The 20,278-nt window shown below is 40.6% G+C and overlaps 1 protein-coding gene across 5 annotated transcripts in view; it reads right to left on the bottom strand.

The window, feature by feature from the left end:
- Positions 1 to 11,040: 11,040 nt before the first annotated feature.
- PKIA (cAMP-dependent protein kinase inhibitor alpha) overlaps positions 11,041 to 20,278 on the bottom strand; it is a 60,662-nt gene continuing 51,424 nt past the window's right edge. For all 5 annotated transcript variants that reach the window (XM_061601852.1, XM_061601845.1, XM_061601860.1 and 2 more), the window contains 2 exons: positions 13,603 to 13,780; positions 11,041 to 12,493 (listed from right to left, as the gene is read on the bottom strand). In XM_061601852.1, coding sequence (XP_061457836.1) covers positions 12,414 to 12,493; positions 13,603 to 13,753 — 231 coding nt within the window. In that variant the 5' untranslated portion in view covers positions 13,754 to 13,780 and the 3' untranslated portion in view covers positions 11,041 to 12,413. The remainder of the gene's footprint in view (positions 12,494 to 13,602; positions 13,781 to 20,278) is intronic.

Below are 20,278 nucleotides of genomic sequence, written 5' to 3'. Positions count from 1 at the left end.
CTGTCGGGAGAGAGACAGAGGGAGTGTAACTCTGCTGATTCTCCTTGATCTCTCAGCGGCTTTTGATACCATCAACCATGGTATCCTTCTGAAGAGGCTTGCGGAGTTGGGAGTCGGAGGCACTGCTTGGCAGTGGTTCTGCTCCTACTTAGCGGGTCATCTCCAGAAGATAGTGCTTGGGGAACATTGCTCGACACCGTGGGTTCTCCAATGTGGGGTCCCGCAGGGTTCAGTTTTGTCTTCCATGCTTTTTAACATCTATATGAAGCCGCTGGGTGCGGTCATCAGGAGTTTTGGAGTGCGTTGTCATCAGTACGCTGATGACACACAGCTCTACTTCTCCTTCTCATCTTCTTCAGGTGAGGCGGTTGATGTGCTGAACCGTTGCCTGGCCGCGACAATGGACTGGATGAGAACTAACAAACTGAGACTCAATCCTGATAAGACTGAGATGCTGTTGGTGGATGGTTTCTCTGATTGGATGGTGGATATATACCCTGTCCTGGATGGGGTTACACTCCCCCTAAAGGAGCAGGTTCGTAGTCTGGGAGTCATTTTAGACTCTTCCCTCTCACTCGAGGCTCATGTAGCCTCGGTGGCCCGGAATGCGTTCTACCAACTTCGGTTGGTAGCCCAACTACGTCCCTATCTGAGTAAGGAAGACCTCACATCAGTGGTACATGCTCTGGTAACCTCGCGTCTGGACTACTGCAACACGCTTTACGTGGGGCTACCTTTGAGGATGGTTCGGAGGCTACAGCTAGTGCAAAATGCGGCGGCCAGACTGCTAACAAGAACCAAGCGGTCTGAGCATATAACACCTGTTCTGGCTCGCCTGCACTGGCTTCCCATATGCTTCCGGGCAAGATTCAAAGTGTTGGTACTAACCTATAAAGCCTTATATGGCGCGGGACCACGATATCTGTCAGAACGCCTCTCCCGATATGAACCTGCCCGTTCACTACGGTCTACTACGAAGGCCCTCCTCCGGGTCCCGACCCATAGGGAGGCCTGGAGGGTGGTGACAAGATCTAGGGCCTTCTCAGTGGTGGCCCCTGAACTATGGAATAGTCTCCCCGAGGAGGTGCGCTTGGCGCCGACACTATCATCTTTTCGGTGCCAAGTTAAAACCTTCCTCTTCTCTGAGGCATTTTAATTTAAGTTAATTTAATTTTAAATTGTTGTAATCTGATTTCAGTTTGTACAGTTTTTATATACTTCGTTTTATGAGACTGTGTAATTTTATTGTATTTTTTTGATGTTCACCGCCCAAAGAGCTATTGCTAGTTGGGCGGTATATAAGTTTAATTAATAAATAATAAATAAATAAAAGGTATAAAACATGAGGAGTGAGAAGGGGAGTTCAGTTCCTCTTCTGGAGAGCTCCAACAACTGCTTTTCTTATCAACGCACGCTAGCATCTTTGGGACAATTTCAGAGCTATGGATCTGGGTGAGAACTTTCAAGTCTGGCGCTGGTTACAAAGGGCGGAGCTTTTGCTCATTGGGCTAGATACGAAAGTCTCTCTCTCTCAGCCTTAGTCTTGCAGCAACTCCCCAGGAAAGGTATATGCAACTATCTGGGCCTTTTTCTTTCCTTATTTTCTTTCTGTGTGGGTGAGCTTAATGTGAAGGTGTTCATAGGGTTAGTCTCTTTGCTTTAGTCTATCCAGTGTTGCTGAATGAATGAATAATAGTTAGAAAGCTGCTCATTGTTAACTGCAATTGTGAACTGCAATATTTTTCCTTGTTTCTTCTCTTAATAAAACCACTCTTTATTTTTCTTTCAGTGTGTGTCATTGGGTTAAGGGTAAATTTATACATGCTCTGGGGGTGATGTGCGGGTAACTCCAGCAAAAGATCCTGCTGCTCTTGCTTGATAGGGGAACTTACATTTCTAGTGAGCTCTGCTCATGAGGAAGTTCAAGGTCCCTTCGTAACATATTCTTCATATATACAGTTTAAGAGACGAAGAGACAGATAATTTTCAGAATATTCTTTTCTGAGGATATTTGGCCCAGCTCTAATTTTCAATATTTAATTCTCACATAGCCTGATCGTCTATGAATGTATGCATCTGTTAATTTTGGTTTCTTTCAGTTTCTTATTTTTCCAATTGCAAGTTCAGTTTGTCCCATTTACACCTCAGTTTGTGAAAAGCCCACATGAAAACTTGTACACATTTTTGTGTCCATTTCTCCTAATGTACACATTTTGTTTTGGCAGTTTCTCCTAATATAATGCATTTCTCCTAATATAATGCATTTTTAACATTTTCATGAATATACACATTTTTGTGCACACTTTTCACTAACATACATTTTTTGTGTGCACATGTTTTGGTTGGAGAGCTTCATCATACACTTTGGAGAAGTGTGCATTTCTAAAGATAGCTGTGTTTTCATTTGCCTGTTGGTTCAGGAAGTGTGAATTAGGTCAGTTGACTCATGAAGGTGCAAACTGAACAAGTTTGTTCCTTGTCCTTGCCCCACTGTATTTGTTTATTTGTGAGTATGTTCCACTAAGACAAATAGGATTTACTCCCAAGTATGCTTGCACTGGATTGTGGCATTAGGATCCCAATCATTTTTAATGGTTTCTGTGTTAGCTGTTAACTGTGTCAGCTGTTTTTAATTGTTGTAAACCGCTTCGTATAGAGCTTCGACTATAGGGCGGTATACAAATGTAATAAATAACAACAACAACAATAATAACCAGTTGCTACAAATGGACTAGTATAATTGAATGCTGCTTTCATACTTTTGTGAAAATTTTCAAGGTGAAGATTTTCACAAATGGATCAAATAAACTGTTGTAAGATACCTAAATCAGACAATGTTGACATGGAGGTAATGAAGAAAATCACATTGCTGACTATAACATATATTCCTGACATCTGCCTCTGAACCAGGATACTCTAAGGCTTTATTAGAGACTGGATTATAGTAGGGCATGAGATCTAGGGGTTCTAAACTTCAGAATTGGGGTTGGAGCAGAACTATTTTCAATTTGGGGAGACCTAACTTTGTTTGCTGAGCCAGGTTTTGAATTGAACTGAAGGGAGTTTGCCCACCTCTAATCCAAATGCCATCTGCCATTTATTTATTTGCTGATTTGAAGCACTGCCTTGTGGCCTTTGATTTTTTATTTTTTTTTAGTGGTGATGATTATGCCCTCCCCTTTCTCCTAGCCCCACAGTTAAAATCGTAATTGACACTTTTTAATGGCAAATCTGCAGTCTGGGACAGCAGCTTCATTCATGATAGGGGAGAGAGTCACTTGTGCAGCCTTCATAGCGCTGCACTGTTTAACACAGGGGAAATGTGAGAGAAGCAAAATGCATTCAGCACTCTGATTGTCTTCTGGCCTTGAAGAGCTGATAGCCTAGAAGAAAGAATGAGAGCTCTCTGTGCAATTTCCACACTGCTCTGTCCTGTGTAAATACATGGCAGTTCTATAGCAGCTGCAACCACATATCTAGTCATGCTGCAAGCATGATAACAGTTATGGCAGCAAGGGGACAATACCTAGTCACTTGAAGGCAGTTATTACTTGACACTGATATTGGTGGGTAAGTACATTGAAGAGTGAGCTAATATGGCATGAGCAAATGGGATTGCTAAAAAAGACAAAGTCAAAATGATATTGGTAAGGTGAATCATGCCAGTGTGATATATTTACCAAGGATAATAGGAACTGTGCATTTGACTCATTCCTTAGACAATGCAGGAAGCAGTTAAGAACTCGCTGTGGAAAGGGAGCTAAACTTTATTAAATGGTGCAATAGCACAGAAGAAGGTAGGAAATTTCTGCAACAGAAGGCTTAATACAGAGGTGGGAACCTCAGGCCTAGGTGCCTAATGTGTCCCTCCAGGCCTCTGTCTGGCCCGCACAACTCTCTCTAGGCCACTCCATTCTCTCCCTCAGGCCAAACCCCTCACTGCTTTGCACCTCAAGTGTTTTGCCTGACTGGGATGTGTCCCTGAACTCTGACAATGCCCCTTGCTTATCTAGATGGAAGATAGGGAGGGGTGTGTAGAAACTATCCTATGGTATAAAGGTAAAATTTACATTTGTTGCTCCACCCACTTTAGCATCTGACCCCATCCACCCACCCGCACGTGGCCCTCAGAAGCTTGCCCAGAAGAGAATGTGGCCTTTGGGCTGAAAAAGTTTCTCCACTCCAGCTTAATCTTTTATACAGTTATTTTGTATCTGGATGTTGTATCTGGGAATGCAATAAAGAAAGCTAATAAGGGATAATTTATGATGCCTAGAATCCCCCTCCCTTTTTTTGCCTGACAACAGCTACCCCAGATTTGTGGTTGGCTTTCTCCTACCCAATGTAGCAGCAGAAAACAGAGAAGATTTGCATCTCATCAGCCAATCAAATATTTGAAGACAGCTATCATATCACATCTAAATTGTCTTTTCTCGAGGCTAAACCTAATCCAACTCTTTCAATCTTTTCTCATAAGATTTCATCTCCAGGAGAGTATGAAAAAAGGTGAAGGATGGTGCAGTTATTTGTAGCCATCCTGACCCCACAGAACCAGAAATACAAAGCAAATGAAACAGCATATTTTATTGGGGGAGTTGGCTATTAAAACAACAGCTGGTTGGGATTAGTGAAATATAGTGTCCCATTTGCTGTATGCTTATCAATTGATGTAGTATGTTTGGATTTTTGAAAACCTATAGTATTACTCTTACTAATTTAAAGGGAAAATAACCATGAAATTAAAGGAAGGTATCACTAAGCAAGACACTTGACTTTTCTCAAAGGATGTTTTGGTAATGCATACAAGAAATATAGAACACTTAACATCACATCACATTTAACAACAATTCACATTCAAGCCCAGCTAACAACACTTCACATTGTTAGTTAGTTGGGCTTGAATGTGAATTGTTGTTAAATGTGATGTGATGTTAAGTGTTCTATATTTCTTGTATGCATTACCAAAACATCCTTTGAGAAAAGTCAAGTGTCTTGCTTAGTTTCTTCATTGAGATAAGGCTCATGGAGGATAAGGCTATCAATGGCTACTAGCCATGATGGCTGTGCTCTGCCACCATAGTCAGATGCAGTATGCTTCTGACAACCACTTGTTGGTAGCCACAGGAGGGGAGAGTGCTCTTTCACTCAGGTCTTGCCTGTGGGCTTCCCATAAGCATCTGGTTGGCCACTATGAGAACAGGATGCTGAACTAGATGGCCTGATCCAGCAGGCTCTTCTTATGTTCTTATGTGATCATAGCATACCTTTAAATATTGGAGCTGACAGAGAGCTCTAAATAGGAATAGGTTAAGCCAGCCTCCTCCAATACTTAGGTCCCCAGATACAATTGGGAACTGGACTACAGTTCCCATAATTCTTGACCATTGGCCAATGCCTGGGGCTGATGCAGGTTGTAGTTTGGCATCTGAGGACCCAAAGGGTGGGAAAGCCTGGGTTAAGCAGTTGTCTCCAACCTGGTGCCTTCCAGTTGTTTTGGATTACAAGTCACATCAGCCCCAACCAGCATAGCAAATGATCAGAGAAGATATGAGTTGTAGTCAAAACAACTGAAGAGCACCAGGGTGGGAGAGGCTAAGCTATGGCCAACGTAGACCTGATGTTCTTTGCACATAAGCAATTAATGTGCACATTTCAAAAAACTGCAATCACTGTTTTAGGTTCAGAAGAAGTAGGTAGAAGCACAGGGGAAGGGGCCAACAGTTCTCCCCCCACTGTAGTCCTAACTAAAATCATCTTCAGCCCCCCAAAAAAACTTGCTACTGACCCCAACAGAGCAGCTCCCATTAATTTACCCCTCCCTCAAGTAGCTAGTGTTTTCTTTAAAATGCTAACATGCAATTAATGTCATATGTAGTGTGACCCATATTTGCGATTAGACAGAAATACCAAGGAGACATGCAAAGAGCAACCGGTATACGTTGCAATTTTTTTCCTATAAATAAAAATGTTGTTTATAAAGTGACTACCTTCACAAAAGTAACACTTGAATAATAATACAATACTCATTAAAATCAGAAGGCCTCCTAGGACCTAGTAACCACCCTGGAGAGACTTCTGGGGATATTTGTAGTCAGTGCCTTCTGTTGTTGGCATAGTGCTTTATGATGAAACAATAAAATGGGACTTAAGGCAAGTAAACATAGTCAAGGGAAGCTGCCTCTTACTACATATTGCCTTTCTAAGGCAACACATAATAGCTAATTACCTGCAACATCTCTGCTAGCTCTACCAAATCTCTCTCTCTCTCTTACCATTCTCCATCAATTAATGAGAAAAGAGATTGTATTAGAAAATTATCAAAGGGTAAAAGTTATGCATTGCTTGCATCTCACTCTAGTCCACCTGTATGAATAGTAATCTTTTTCTCAGTTGCTGGAGGGGATGCAGCAAATGGGGTTCTTTAATACCTATGTGGTGGCACTGTCCCTATGTTGCTGACCTCTGAAATCTGTTTTTGATCACCTGTCAGGAATCACTGCCCAGCAAGTTCCTCAATCACCTTTGCTAGCTTTCCTCACTATCTTCCAAGATCCTAAGCTTTTGCATAAAGATTTGGTGACACAGCTCTTAGTGGCTGCCTGTATTACCATTTCTAGTAGCTGGAAGAACTCATCTGACTTTATTCTCCAGAGCTGGTATTACATAAAAAAAGTACAGATTACTCCAAAGAATCCTGGGAAATGTAGTTTATGAAGGGTGCTGAGAGTTGTTAGAAAATTCCTATTCCCCCTTATAGAGCTACCATTGTCAGAGTGGTTTAACAGTTGAGGCGGTTGTAGCTCTAGGAGAATAGGGGTCTCCTAACAACTCTCAGCACCCTTCATAAACTAAACTTCCAGGATTCTTTGGGGTAAGCCATTACTGTTTTAAGTAGAATAAATGTATAATGTGAGTGTTATTGTGTTGTTGATTGTTCTGTTCTATATTGTTTGTTCCTGTTACTGACGTGTTTAATTCTCTTTGCCTGTATACTATCAATGGTATTCAACTAAGTCCTACTCAAAGCAGACCCACTGAAATGTAAACCTAAGTTAGTCATGTCTAAATTAAAATAACAAAAACTTCAGTGGGTTTACTCTGAGTAGGGCTAACATTGAATATTACCTTATATATTGAAAATAAATACATTGATATATGTGTATATATGTGTGTGTATATATACATATACACGCACATATATATGTATATATGGCAGAAAAAATCTCTGAAATCCTCATGAGTGGGGTAGAGGATTTTTGATATGTTTACTTAATTTTGAGGTGGCCAAAGGGAATTTGTAATGGTCCTTTCTTTCATTCTGAAAATAATCTCAACAGTAGCCTGCACTCTGCTCTGGAATACCTTGGACATTGATTGTAGTTTTTAAATGTAAACAGCTTTGGGGCTGTCTGGTGATGAAATATACTATAAATACCATAAATCAATACAATTTGTGCCCATGAAATAGTTCATATTAGATATTTACTATACAAGATTCCTTGGAAACAATAAATTTACAGTATTTAAGCTACTTGTATTGTAGGAGTAAGATGCATTAGGCATAACTTCCTTTTGAGTAAATATGCATAAGATTACATGTTAAATCTACTTAAATGTGCGCGTAGCCTAAGGAGATAACTCCTGGTGTTTACGCCGGAGTGAGGGAAATCAGGATGCAGTATATGTCCAAGGGGAGGAAGGAGGGTGTCGGTTCAGCTGGGTTGCACTGGCAGAAATCCACCACTTGGGCACAGCTGTGGCTCAGCTGGGAAGTCCACCACTACCCAGCCACCCAGACACTTGACTGGCGCAGCTGAGGCGGGCGCAAGGCCCAAAAAGGGGACGTTCAGGAATTGTGTCAGGGTGGAACAGAGGGGAGGGAAACTTATACTGCATCCTGGCCCCATTTAGCTCTGTCCTGCAGCTGCTGGTCCCAGCAGACACTGCACCAGAGAAAAGGGTGGCAGAAGGAAACATGCATTTTGTTTTCTTCCACCAAGCCCTGCCAGCACAGCAAGTGTACTCCTCCCCTCCCTGGGGCTCCTGAACTGTGGGAGGATGTGACAGCCCCCTTCTGATCCACTAGCTCCACTCCCACCACCCTCCTGCATGAAACATTGCTCTGCCTGTTGAATCTCCTATGAACAATGACTATTCATCAAACTAAAGGACCCATCTAGGAAGTCTGGTTTTGTGCAACTGTTGCTCTCATATCTTGATACAGTATGTGCAAGTGAAACAGTTGGATCAATTAGCATCTATGGAATAGAACTGGAAAATGTATTAAAACATTTTCTTTTTCTCCATCTGTTTTTGTTTCTACTTGCCTTTTCATTAGACTTCACATCTGAAAACAAACAGGGAGTGGGTGGGTGGAACTGCTATCAATTCTGCAAGCATCATGACTAAAGTTATAGTCCAGCTACAGTGAAAGAGTTCATCCACATAAGGATGTATATTTATATAAGACTACGTTGTGTCTCAACCCATATTTGACATATTCTCCAGAACATGAGTTGCCATTTTGATATGTATTCAGAGCAAACAGTAACCACACCACCTGTTCAACTTCTTGTATCCCTAGATATGTCCTCCACTATGTTTGCAGCTGTAGTCTGAGAAAATTTGCATCCACTGAGAGAATCTCTTTGTATCAGATCACCTGCTCTCTTTTGTGGGTCCCTACCACCTTCTCTTTAAAAAGAAACAAAAATTGTGGAGATGCTTCTGGAGCAACTCAAGCTAGCTCAGGAGCACAATCAACTCAAGATCAAATCATGCCTAACCTGTGGCCCTCCCGATGTTGTTGGACTACAACTCTCATCCCTATGGCTGGCTGGGGCTGATAGGAGTTTTAGTTTAGCAATCTACAACCCCTGCCATAGAACAGCTTCCCTAGGATTGATGTGGAAATACCATTCCCCCATATCTGGTTGATGTTCAGATTCTAAGTGGGCACAATAGAATTCCTTTCTCCTCCAACAAAGTGAGCAAGTTAAGGGAATAAAATTATACTGAGGAAGTAAGGAGATGATGATGAGGAAGATATATATGTTCATGCCCTTCTGCCTTGGCTTGAAGAAAGCTTGCCCTGGTTTTATGGTACCCAGAGAAAGCAGAGTGCCAATAACCGAGGCACCAATAAACCTGGACCTGCTAATTCTACTAGAACACAAGTGGGCAGCCTGAGGCCACAGCCTCCCTCAGTGCAGCTCCTGATCTTTCCACCCATCCTGTAATAAAAAACCAAAGTTAGCAGGAAGGAACATAATAGCCCTGCTAGATCCGGCCAAAGACTTGTCTTGTCTAAAATCCTGTTCTCACACAGTGGTCAACCAGATGCCTATGAGAAGTCCATAAGCAGGACCCGACTATAACAGTGTTCTCCCCACCTAAGGTTCCTTGCGACCAGTATTCAGAAGCATACTACCTTAGACAGTGAAGGGAGAATATAGCCATTGTGGCTTGCAGCCATTTATAGCCTTGTCCTCCATGAATTTGCCTAATCCTCTTTTAAAGCCATCCAAGTTGTTGGCCATCACTACACCTTGTTGGGAGCAAATTTCATAGTTTAACTGCATTGTGTGAATTACTTTTTTTTTTGTTTTGCCCTGAGCCTTCCAATGTTCAGGACTGACCCATAAAGTGTGGGGACAGCAACTGTGCATATGTTTCTTTGAATTGATATCTGGTGCGCACAAAAGTGTGTGAGAGAGATAATGAATGAATGGACCCCACCCATGTTGAGCTTTGCTTCCACCTAGTATCAGTATCCAGTCCCTAGCTATTCTGCTGCTGAAAATGTTGCTCACCCCTGACTTTGAGGAAAGGCACAAGCCAGTGGGCTAGGATACAATACAAATATTAAAAAAATAATTAATTTTCAATTGTAATTCTCTGTGTTATAGCCCTTAGAAGCTGCTGTAGAGGTTTTCTGGTTGCAGATACTTGAAGACCGGAGAGAGAACAAAGAACAGAGGGACTGGACAGAGTACAGAAGGGAATGATATGAGAAGGAACCACCAAGAGATCATGGAGGAGAGAGTAGCTGCTCTTCCACCAAGGGGTGTGACAGAGCTTGAAGCCTACGCCTGTATCATAGGACTGTATAACCTGACAGGTTTGAGAGACTTGGAACATGCACCTGTGTCTAACTCATTTATTGGACTCCATCCCCTCGTACTCTGTTGCTCAGATATTTACTCCAGATTGTAAACCTACCTGAGTTGTTCCCACTTGCTGTTAATAAATCCTAGCTCCTGGTTTTTCTTATTAAGTTGCCAACTGGTTGTTACTGCTACCTTCTTTTCAGGAAACAAGGGGGCTCATAGGCAGAAAGTTCTAAACCTGAATATGTTTTTTTCACTTCCTTCCATTTTCCGACCTTTATCTTCCACAGATATTTCTGGAACCTTAGATGACTTTCATAGTCTTCCCTGACCCCCATGAATCTCTGCAGTCCACTGATGTGCTTATAATATAAATGCATACATACTCTTTGTACTCAAGTTCTTTTTTATAGGCATAAATTAATCTGGCATCAATTAAGCAATCCTAACAATGCACTTTTGCATAAGAAAAATAATGAGTGCCTAGTCCAGCATTCTTTGCAAGAATCCCAGCAACCAAACACTAAGTTGTTTCTTTAAAAAAATGGTCAATGGGTCATGAGCTCTCTTCTTCATACCCTCCCTCATACAGGTGTGGCAATTATGCGTCTTGGAAGCTTCCTTTGCAACTAAGTTGGTGCATCAGACTCAGCCATTTTCTTGATTCCCATCCAAATGGGTAAAATGATTAGATTTTTTAGGTATGCACATGTGGTAGGAGGAACAGCATATCATAAGATGAAAAATGAAGTGGGTCACCAGAATGGAAACCTCATTTCTAATTAGGTTGTCCATGTCTAAAGTAAACTTCAAGTGTAAGTGGGCTGTTTTTCAATCAAAATAGGATAGCTAAGTAAGCATCAAGGAATGGAACTTCTGCACAACCAAAGGTGTAAAGAGAGTAAACTGTGCTAATGAGCCATAAACATACTGCTGGGTTTGTTATTTATTCAACACTAATTACTGAGCTCAATACTGATTAGAATTTACACATCTCTCACACACAAAAAAAATTCTAAGTGACAACTAACCACAATACGTTTATATTGTAGAAACAGCCATGGCCACAACAGTAAAGGATGTTTCATTAATCAACGTTCAAATTTACTGGAAAGCAAAGTTACACTATTCCTGTAGTAAAGTTTACAAACATTTTAAAAGTGCATAACATCTGGAACAAAAAGAAACAGGACATCACTTTTTTTTAATAAAGAAAACAAACATATTTCGGCGGGAAACTTGTTGTGATTGGTTGCCACGGGAATACTCATGTTTAACTCCACTCTCAGCTACTGAGATGTGAGACTCCCGTTCTAAACACTGTAATAAATTTATGTATCATTTCAGAACATAGGTATTAACATATTTCTGGGGCTTCTCTACATCTCATCTGCTTCCAACATAACATTTCTCCTTTTTAAGTTGTACTGATAAGTTTGGTCTTAAAACTTCAGTACTAATAACATTAATTTTTAAGTGAAAAAAAACTTTGTTAAAGGATGAGATTAAAGAAAAGATCCTGTTTAAAACTTGGATTTCCAACCAGCTACAAGCAAAGTGACAGAATTATACTGAGAAAACACAAGACACCAGATTATGTTAATTACATTGTACATTGTTCTTGTGAATGAAAGAATGCAATTTCATTCAATTAATAGCTGACTGTATAATTTATCATGTGCACACACCAGCACACTATGCAAAAACAAAACCCTAGCCCTTTCAAAACAAGTGGTAAAAAATTCACAGTCACAGAAGTTGCCTTCAGAAGCATTTTGAGAAGGGGCAGTGTGGAGCATCTAAACTGTACAATATAAAACGTTGTAAGTAATAGAGCTGAAAACACAGAAGCAGAGTTCTTAAAAAAAAAACCAGTGCTTCCTTTACAGGTGATTTTAATAGGTGAACACTCTAGTCAGACAACCTCTGAAGATCACTGAAGCCATTGTCATACAATGCAATTCAAGCCTCTGGTGGGTTGAAGGCCATTTGTTACATGATCTAGTTTGTTCTACTTCCTACGAGCATTTCATCAAGTGGTCATTTGTGAGGAGATCCATATCGAGAGAGTCTCGAAATCAGCAACCAAGTCTCAACCATTGCTAACAGAGGTAGAGAAAGTTCTGTCTGCTGCTGCAACCTCCTTTGCCCTTTTTAGCATTGGATTGTGCAGATTCCAGTAATGAGACACATCCATTTTTTGTTGTTGTTCAATCAGCTTGCTCACAAGAGACACATTTTTCCCAACAGGTTCTTGCAATTGGAAAACATCCCACAGTTTCTGATGTCGATCAAAATGTGGTGTCAGCTTTCTTGCTTTGCTGTTTCCCCCTGGGCTTCCCCAGTTTGTTCGGTGGGATTTCTCTGTGCATCTCCTTCCCCTTCTGCAAGAACCAAAGATAAGCAGTGGTGAAAAAGTGTCCAGATAGATAGACAGACAGACAGACAGACATGTGTGTGTGTATACACACAAACACGCACATGTGTGTGTATGTGTGTGTGTAAATGGTACATATAGTAATTACCTAATTTATATAATGTAAATATTTCTCTATTTTTTAAAAAAAGAATGACAGTTCTGTGGGTATATGTAAACATACTTTTATTAATTCCATGTGGTCTAGTTCACACTTGGATGTACATCACTTGATTTCAAACCACTGAATTTGAACAGACATAAACATTCTGTTGTGTTAGAATTCTGAAGGTCCATTCACTCATGCAAACAGCATGCATCATCCAGCCTATTGTATTTAATTGGCAGAACAATTTATAATATGAACTAGGGGGGAAACCCTAAACTTCTTTCAGTACCATTCTGAAAAAGGAAGAACAAGATGGTGTTTATGTTATAACAAATGGAAGCCAAGGAAACATGCCATAAGAGGGACAAACTCTTTTGCACTAATTTTCCAACTCTGCACTAATTTTCCACCCCCTCTGGTGGGGGTGTCTGCAAATTTCTAGGGAGCGATCTGAGGACAAACACTTCCCAAACAACCTTCCTTAAATCAAGCCTCTAGATTAAGTAAAGCTGTCATAGCCTGGTTGTCAAGCATCATCTGTGCCTGCTCTATAGATACTGTTACTTTCTTAGACACCATTACACAGCCAAATATTCACAACTATACACACAAAGAGGGTATGGCAGATAGAACACTATCTTTCTGTTCTCTTCTTCTGCTCTGTCCCTTGAGATGTATGGAGGAAATAGTTCTCTTCCTCTTTATAGTATCTTAGGATATAGAAACCTGCAGAGGCTTGTGAAAAAGGCAGGAGAGGGAAGAAATTGATCTTTGCTCCCTGCACATGCCTTCTCACTTGGAGATCCCCATCCATATGGAGCGAATAGGCAGATAGACCAAAGATCTATAAACTAGTCAGGTAAAGAAATATATGTGAAAAGGTGTTAAAGCCCAACTCCTTGTTCCACAAATGATGTCCCTCATGGTATTCAATATTAATGCTTTTCTCTATCCACTAGAGTACTTACCAGTTTTGTTTATATCAAGTTCTGATAACTTCAAGGATAGTTCACTAGAATTCCCACTTGTAGAAGACACAAGGATATCGTGAAGGGCATTTCTTCTCCCGGTTCTTCCAGAAGCAATGAAATCTGCATATGTAGATTCCACATCAGTCATTGCTAACAAGTATCCACATAGCAATACCTGAGAAAAAACAAAGAAAAGCAAAAACTGTATTTCGGATAAGAGAGAGACATGAAATGAAGTGAGGAGTCAAATACGGAACCTTTAAATGCTTTCTGATTTGTACAGCTGCCAGGGTATTTCACACCTTATGTAATGGAAGACTTTGGACAGGGGTGGCTAACTTGTGCCCCTCTCCCAGGTGTTGTTGTAAATCCCCTCAGCCCCAGCAAACGTGGTCAAGGGTCAGGGGTGATGGGAACTGGAGAACCACAGTTTAGCCATCCCTGACTTAGGAAAACATACCTGTCTAGCTTCCTGACAAGACAAAACAAAAACAGAACAGGAAACTCCCAGCTCCATCCAGATACAATTAATGACCAAACTATAGAAAGTTCATAAGGCGTATGGATGGTGTCTAAGTAATTTTGGAAAGTAACATAAATAACACTCAAAAATACTGACAATGTTTAATTTTACTGCTGTATTTACAAAACAAAACCCAGCAAGGCAGGGGGGAGAGGAATTGGGTGGGAGCTAACCCATAACATTCTGGCCCAACACAAAAGCATCAAAAGATCTTAGTCAAAACAGTATAATCCATAACATGTGGCCTTTTCTCTTGGATGCCTTCACAAGTTTCCCAGCATGCCACATAAAATTGCACAAACAGAAAATAAAGGAATTAAAAAGCCTCCTTATCATAAAGCCGCACAACTATACTAACCTAGTAAGTAACTCTTTTCTGCCATCTTGACCATGTAATTATTTTAGCCAATTCATTGCCTTTGTACAGGAAAAACACAAAGCAACAAGCCAATAGTCCCAAATCACATAAAAAACACTTTCAAGACATGGAGCTGCGTCCTAGTATCTAAATCCACACACTGTGTCCAGTTTTCCTTATAATTTTCAGCACCAATATGAAAAAAGTCCATGAAACCAACACCATTAATTTCTCAAAACAATAGGTGCCCACATTAAGCAGCAATCTTCTTTGTTTCTCTGTGCAACAATGATGTACAGGCACTTAAAATATTGTTTCCATCTTGTTTTCTCAGTTAACTTTTAGTCTGTCTGTCCCTCAAGACAAAGCCCAAGGCCCACCACACACACACAAAAATAAAATAAAAAGTGCAATGAAACAGTTTGAAAACAAGATAACAGCAGTATCTAAGCGTATTAGAAAGAACACAGCTATGCAACTGTATTCTCCAAATTCCTTTTAAATTCATTAATAGGCAAAAAACCTTGCAGTTTGAGAACATACCTATGGCCCACAGATATTTTTATCAAACTTTAAAAAGCAGGGAAATTGGGCAGTTATAGTGAATGCACCAGGGAAGCAGGAAACCTGACCTCCTCTCTGACACATTGTACTGCCCTACAAATTTGTCAAAATGCAAACACAATTTGGGTTGGTCTGTCACAGTCCAATCCACTTCCTATGTAGCTTAGAAGAATTTGGTAACATGTGCCTCTGAGCATATGGTGAGTGGTGGCAACACCTGCCATCTCCAAAGATGGAGAATTATATTTTTGTATGTTTGTTGGTGTTCTTACTTTGCTTCCTTCCTGTGTTACTAATGTTTCTACAGAGAATCTAATCTAGAAAATTTTATTTCCCTCCTTATTCATCCTAGAAATCTGTGTCAAATTTATTTTTATTAATTTTAAAGCCCTTTTATTTGTCAATGCCATATGATAGTGAAGACACCCTTTGTGTTTCAAACTGGAGATTATGTTCTATTTCTATTTTGGGTGCATTAACAGTTGAATCTGAAACTGCAGTTTCATGTAAAATCAGACTGATTACAATATGTTGCTCCTTCAGCAATGACGCTAGCTGTTGGAAAAAAGAGGATGCATGTTTTCAGCCTGCTATGTTTAAACCACTTCATTTAAGGCAAGGTGCTTTCATTATTCATCCTAGAAATCTGTGTCAAATTTATTTTTATTAATTTCAAAACCTTTTTATTGGTCAATTGACAATGTCATATGATGGTGAAGACAGCCTTTTGTATTTCAAATTTTGGTTATGTTCTATTTCTATTATGAGTGCATTAACAGTTGAATATGAAACTGAAACTGCAGTTTGATGTAAAATCAGACTGATTCCAATATGTTGGTACTTCAGCAATGACGCTAGCTGTTGGAAGAAAGAGGATGTATGTTTTCAGCCTGCTATTTTTAAACCATTTCATTTAAGTCAAGGTGGGCACGGTCAATTAAAAACATAGAGCACACCTAGAATTTTGCTAGAATATATTTCGCCTCCCACTGTTTTATCTTGTGCAAATTGAGACACTTCTGAGGTCCACTGGAGACTATTCTGCAGAAGTCAGTGCCATTATTCCACAATTATGTTTGGAGTTTTTTTAGTGTAAATTTTGCAAAGTGTTGCTGTACTTCACATATTCACAGAAATAGAAACAAAAGAAAATGATTTCCTATAGAAAACTTCACTAAAATTGCAAAGGAAATCAGACATATTTAAAGTGACCATCTGAACTATATCAACTGTCTTAATAATGTTGCTTCCTCCCTGCTAAAACAAGATCAGCACAGCATGTGTCTTGTTTCTATTATTTGGGCTGATTGCAGGTGTTGCCACCACTCACCACATGCTCAGAGGCACATTACCAAATTCTTCCAAGGTACACAGGAAGTGGATTGGACTGTGAAAGACCAACCCAAATTGTGTTTGCATTTTGACCAATTTGTAGGGCAGTCCAATATCTCAGAGAGGTGGTCAGGTCTCCTGCTCCCCTGGTGCATTCACTATAACTGCCCAATTTCCCTGCTTTTTAAAGTTTGATAGAAATAACTGTTAGCTATAGGTACGTTCTTAAACCACAAGGTTTTTTGCCTATTAGTGTATTTCTCTGCTTTTTAATCCAGGAGGTAAGAAATGGGATCCTGTGCAAGTTTGCTGAGAATGGATTGATCATTTGCATGTTTATTGAGTTCAGTGGAATTTACTCTCCTGCAATCATGCTTAGATAGGTAAAACTGACCACAGGGGATAGGGAGGGGAGGAAGAGGAGGGGTGCAGGAAGGAGGGTAGGGGAGGAAAAGGAAAGGTTTGATCATTTGTATGTTTATTGAGTTCAGTGGGATTTACTCCAGTGCAAACATAGGATAGGTAAAACTGACCAGGGGGAGGGCTGGAGTGGGCAGGGAAGGAGGAAAGAGGAAAAAGGAAAAGGGGAGGGGGAGGAGGGGGGAGGGGAAAGGCAGGTCTGATCATTTGCAAGCTTATTGAGTTCAATGTGATTTACTGCTATGCAATCATAGTTAGGATAGGTAAAACTGACCATGGGGGAGGAGGAGGGGAAGGAATGGATTGGAGGGAGTAAAGGAAGGTGGAGGGGAGGGCAGGTTTGTTGTTTGCATCCTTATAGAGTTCAGTAGTATTTACTCTGGTGCAATCATGCTTAATATAGGGAAAACTGACCATGGGGAGGAGGAAAGGTGGGGGAGGAGGGGGAAGGGGAAGAAGGGGATTGGAAGGGGATGGGGAGGGAGGGGCAAAGAGAGGGGGAGAGGAGAGAGGAGAGAGGAGGATGGGATTGATCATTTGCATATTTTTGAGTTCAATGGGATTTATTTCTGTGCAATCATGTTTGAAAATGGAAATAGACTGCCTCCAAGTTGATCCCGACTTATGCCCATCCTATGAATAGCGTTTTCATGGCAAACGGCATTCAGAGGTCATTTTACCATTGCCTTCCTCTGAGGCTGAGAGGCAGTGACTAGCCCAAGGTCACCCAATGAGCTTCATGGCTTTGTGGAGATTCAAACACTGTTCTCCCAGGTCGTAGTCCAACACTGACCGGGGGTCGGGGAGGAGGAAGGGCACTGAGCAGAAGGGAAGCCCCTTTCCTTTCCAAAAGGAAAACATTGTAAACAGTATCATTCTTTTTCAGGCTTTCCCCCATCTTTTTATTCTACATTAGGCACATGTAGCCTCACACCCAAATTTAGACCAAAGCTGCCCCTGGCCACATCCACACCAGACTTTTATTGCACTTTATTTATTAAATTTCTATACCGCCCCATAGCCGAAGCTCTCTGGGCGGTTTACAACATAAAAACAAACACAATATATAATATACAATTCATATTCAGTACAATTAAAAGGAAAATTACATCACATTTTAAATAAACATAACTAAACAATAAATCTCAACAATGTACATAACAAAATAAATAAACCGAATATAACAGTTATAAAACTATCTGAAACTTTAGACAGTCATGGCTTCTCTCAAAGAATCCTGGGAAGTGTAGTTAGAGGAGGGTGCTTAGAGATGCCCTGTTCCCCTCACAGACCTTCAATCAGAGTGGTTGACTGTTAACCAGTCTGGCCCCTGGAGCTCTGTCAGGGGAATAGGAGTCTCCTCTCAGCACCCTTCACAAACTACACTTCCCAGAATTCTTTAGGGGAAGCCATGATTGTCTAAAGTGAAATAAAGGTTTGGTGTGGATGTGTCCCCCTGATTAGCCAAGCCAAGCATCTGTGAGTTTGGCTATTAGAACCCTGACAGTTGGTTCTTACAGAGTGTGCCTGACACTATCATTCAGTTCAATGCAAACTTTCTTAAATTAATTAAAAATCAGCCAGTCATTTTTTTTTAACTTTTAAACGCAGAAGATGACTGTCACAGTATAGGGCAAGGTCAGTAATAGGATTACAGGTACTCTGTGAACATGCTGATTTTTAATGAATTTCACCAGAACTGTGAGAGAGAAAAGTCCAAAAGGGATCTGTTTTTTCCCCCTCTCTTTTTACACTTTGAACTCTCTGTTCTCTCTAACTGTTTTGTGTATCGCCATGAAAATTTAGAGGATTGTTAAGCAAGTGTTTCTGAGTTCAGGACTATAAGTTTTGTAAGGTTTTGTTTTGAAATGAATTTATGGGAAGCATCAGAATGACATGGGGGTATTTTCAATTTAACATTGCGGAATGTGAAAAATTCATGCTGGCTATAGTATACAGCCACTCTCGTGGCTGGATAAGGATGTTTTCTAACAGAATGTAAGGCTTTCATTGAGAGAGTTCCACAAGAGAGCTACCAAGAAGCTTCTTATCTTCTCCTCACAGAATCCACCTGACAGGTGAATGGAAGTAGAACCTGAAGTAGGGACGCACCTGCAAATTGTACTGAGTGCAAATGTGTCTCTGTATCATTCAGGCATGCGGCATTTTTTTCAACATATGCTGGGGCGAAACAACACAGGACTTTAGAAAGAGCATCACTAGAACTCTGAATTGTGCTTGCACTGATCAGGCAGCTGATGAAGCACCAGTTCATCGGGTTTTGGCTGACCTAGTACCAAAGGGACTGCCACAGCATTTTTTTACTAGCTGATGTTTTTAAACCATTTTTAAATAGTAGCCCCATGTCGGCTTTATGTCAACCTCCTCTACCCTGGAGTCCTCCACATGTTGTTGGACTACAACTCCCATCATCCCTGACCACTGGCCATGCTGACTGGGGCACAGAGGATCCAGTTTAGTCCATTGGTCTGAGATTTTCAATTGCTGGCATGGAACATGAATTGGAGTTGGGGTCACTAGACTGAAAAAGGCTGCTTTAGATCAATTCCAAATTCATGGTTGAATGAGGAGATCTGAAATGTTGACTAAGATCCATTCCTATCCCAGCCCCCTCTGCCTCCTTGTCTCTGCTGCTTTTAAAAGGGGATCATACTCATGTAATAAACCTGCTATCGACAGGCGCTTGCCTATTTTTAGTCTCTTTGCTTGTGTGCCTCCCCCTCCCAGTCTCCCTTTCACTCTCAGCACAGCCAAGAGACAAATAGCTATATGAGCCTTCCTGGAGCCAAATGAACAGTTATTTGAGAAGCTGGAGGAAGGGGATTAGGTACAACATTTTACACTGGCTAAATATAGCCATATTGAATGTCTCTGAGCGGTTTATCGACACAGTACTTTGGACTGACAGAACTTTTGAGAATGGTATATGACAAGGCTGTCAGCCCAAACAATGGCACATTAAAGTTAATGCTGCAAACAAGATCTAACATGGAGCTCAAGAATTCATTAAATAAAGCTCCCCTTCCCCCAACACACACCAATAGAAAAAAACCTTCTCAATAAATCTCTTTAAATTTGATTGATTGATTGATTGATTGATTGATTGTATTTGTATACCGCTCCATAGCCGAAGCTCTCTGGGCAGTTTACAGTAACTAAAAACATTAAAAACAAATATACGAATTTAAAACACATATTTTAAAACAATTTAAAACACAATTTAAAAAATTTGAAACAATTTAAAAAACACATGCTAAAATGCCTGGGAGAAGAGGAAAGTCTTGACCTTATAGCCTCCCTCAAGTCTCCACAATATATACATTTGACAGACCTCATTCTAGGGCTGAGATAAAATGACACCCTGATTTTGTGGCAATATTATTATACGAATATGTGCCAAAACCTTTGGGCAGGGCTAATCTTAAGTCTTTTTTAAAAAGCCACCTTCTTTGCTG

The sequence above is a fragment of the Rhineura floridana genome, chromosome 1 (genome assembly GCF_030035675.1).
Source record: "Rhineura floridana isolate rRhiFlo1 chromosome 1, rRhiFlo1.hap2, whole genome shotgun sequence".
NCBI lineage: Eukaryota > Metazoa > Chordata > Lepidosauria > Squamata > Rhineuridae > Rhineura > Rhineura floridana.
Note: the sequence above shows the minus strand (reverse complement) of the source record. Positions and strands in the feature narration are given on the sequence as shown.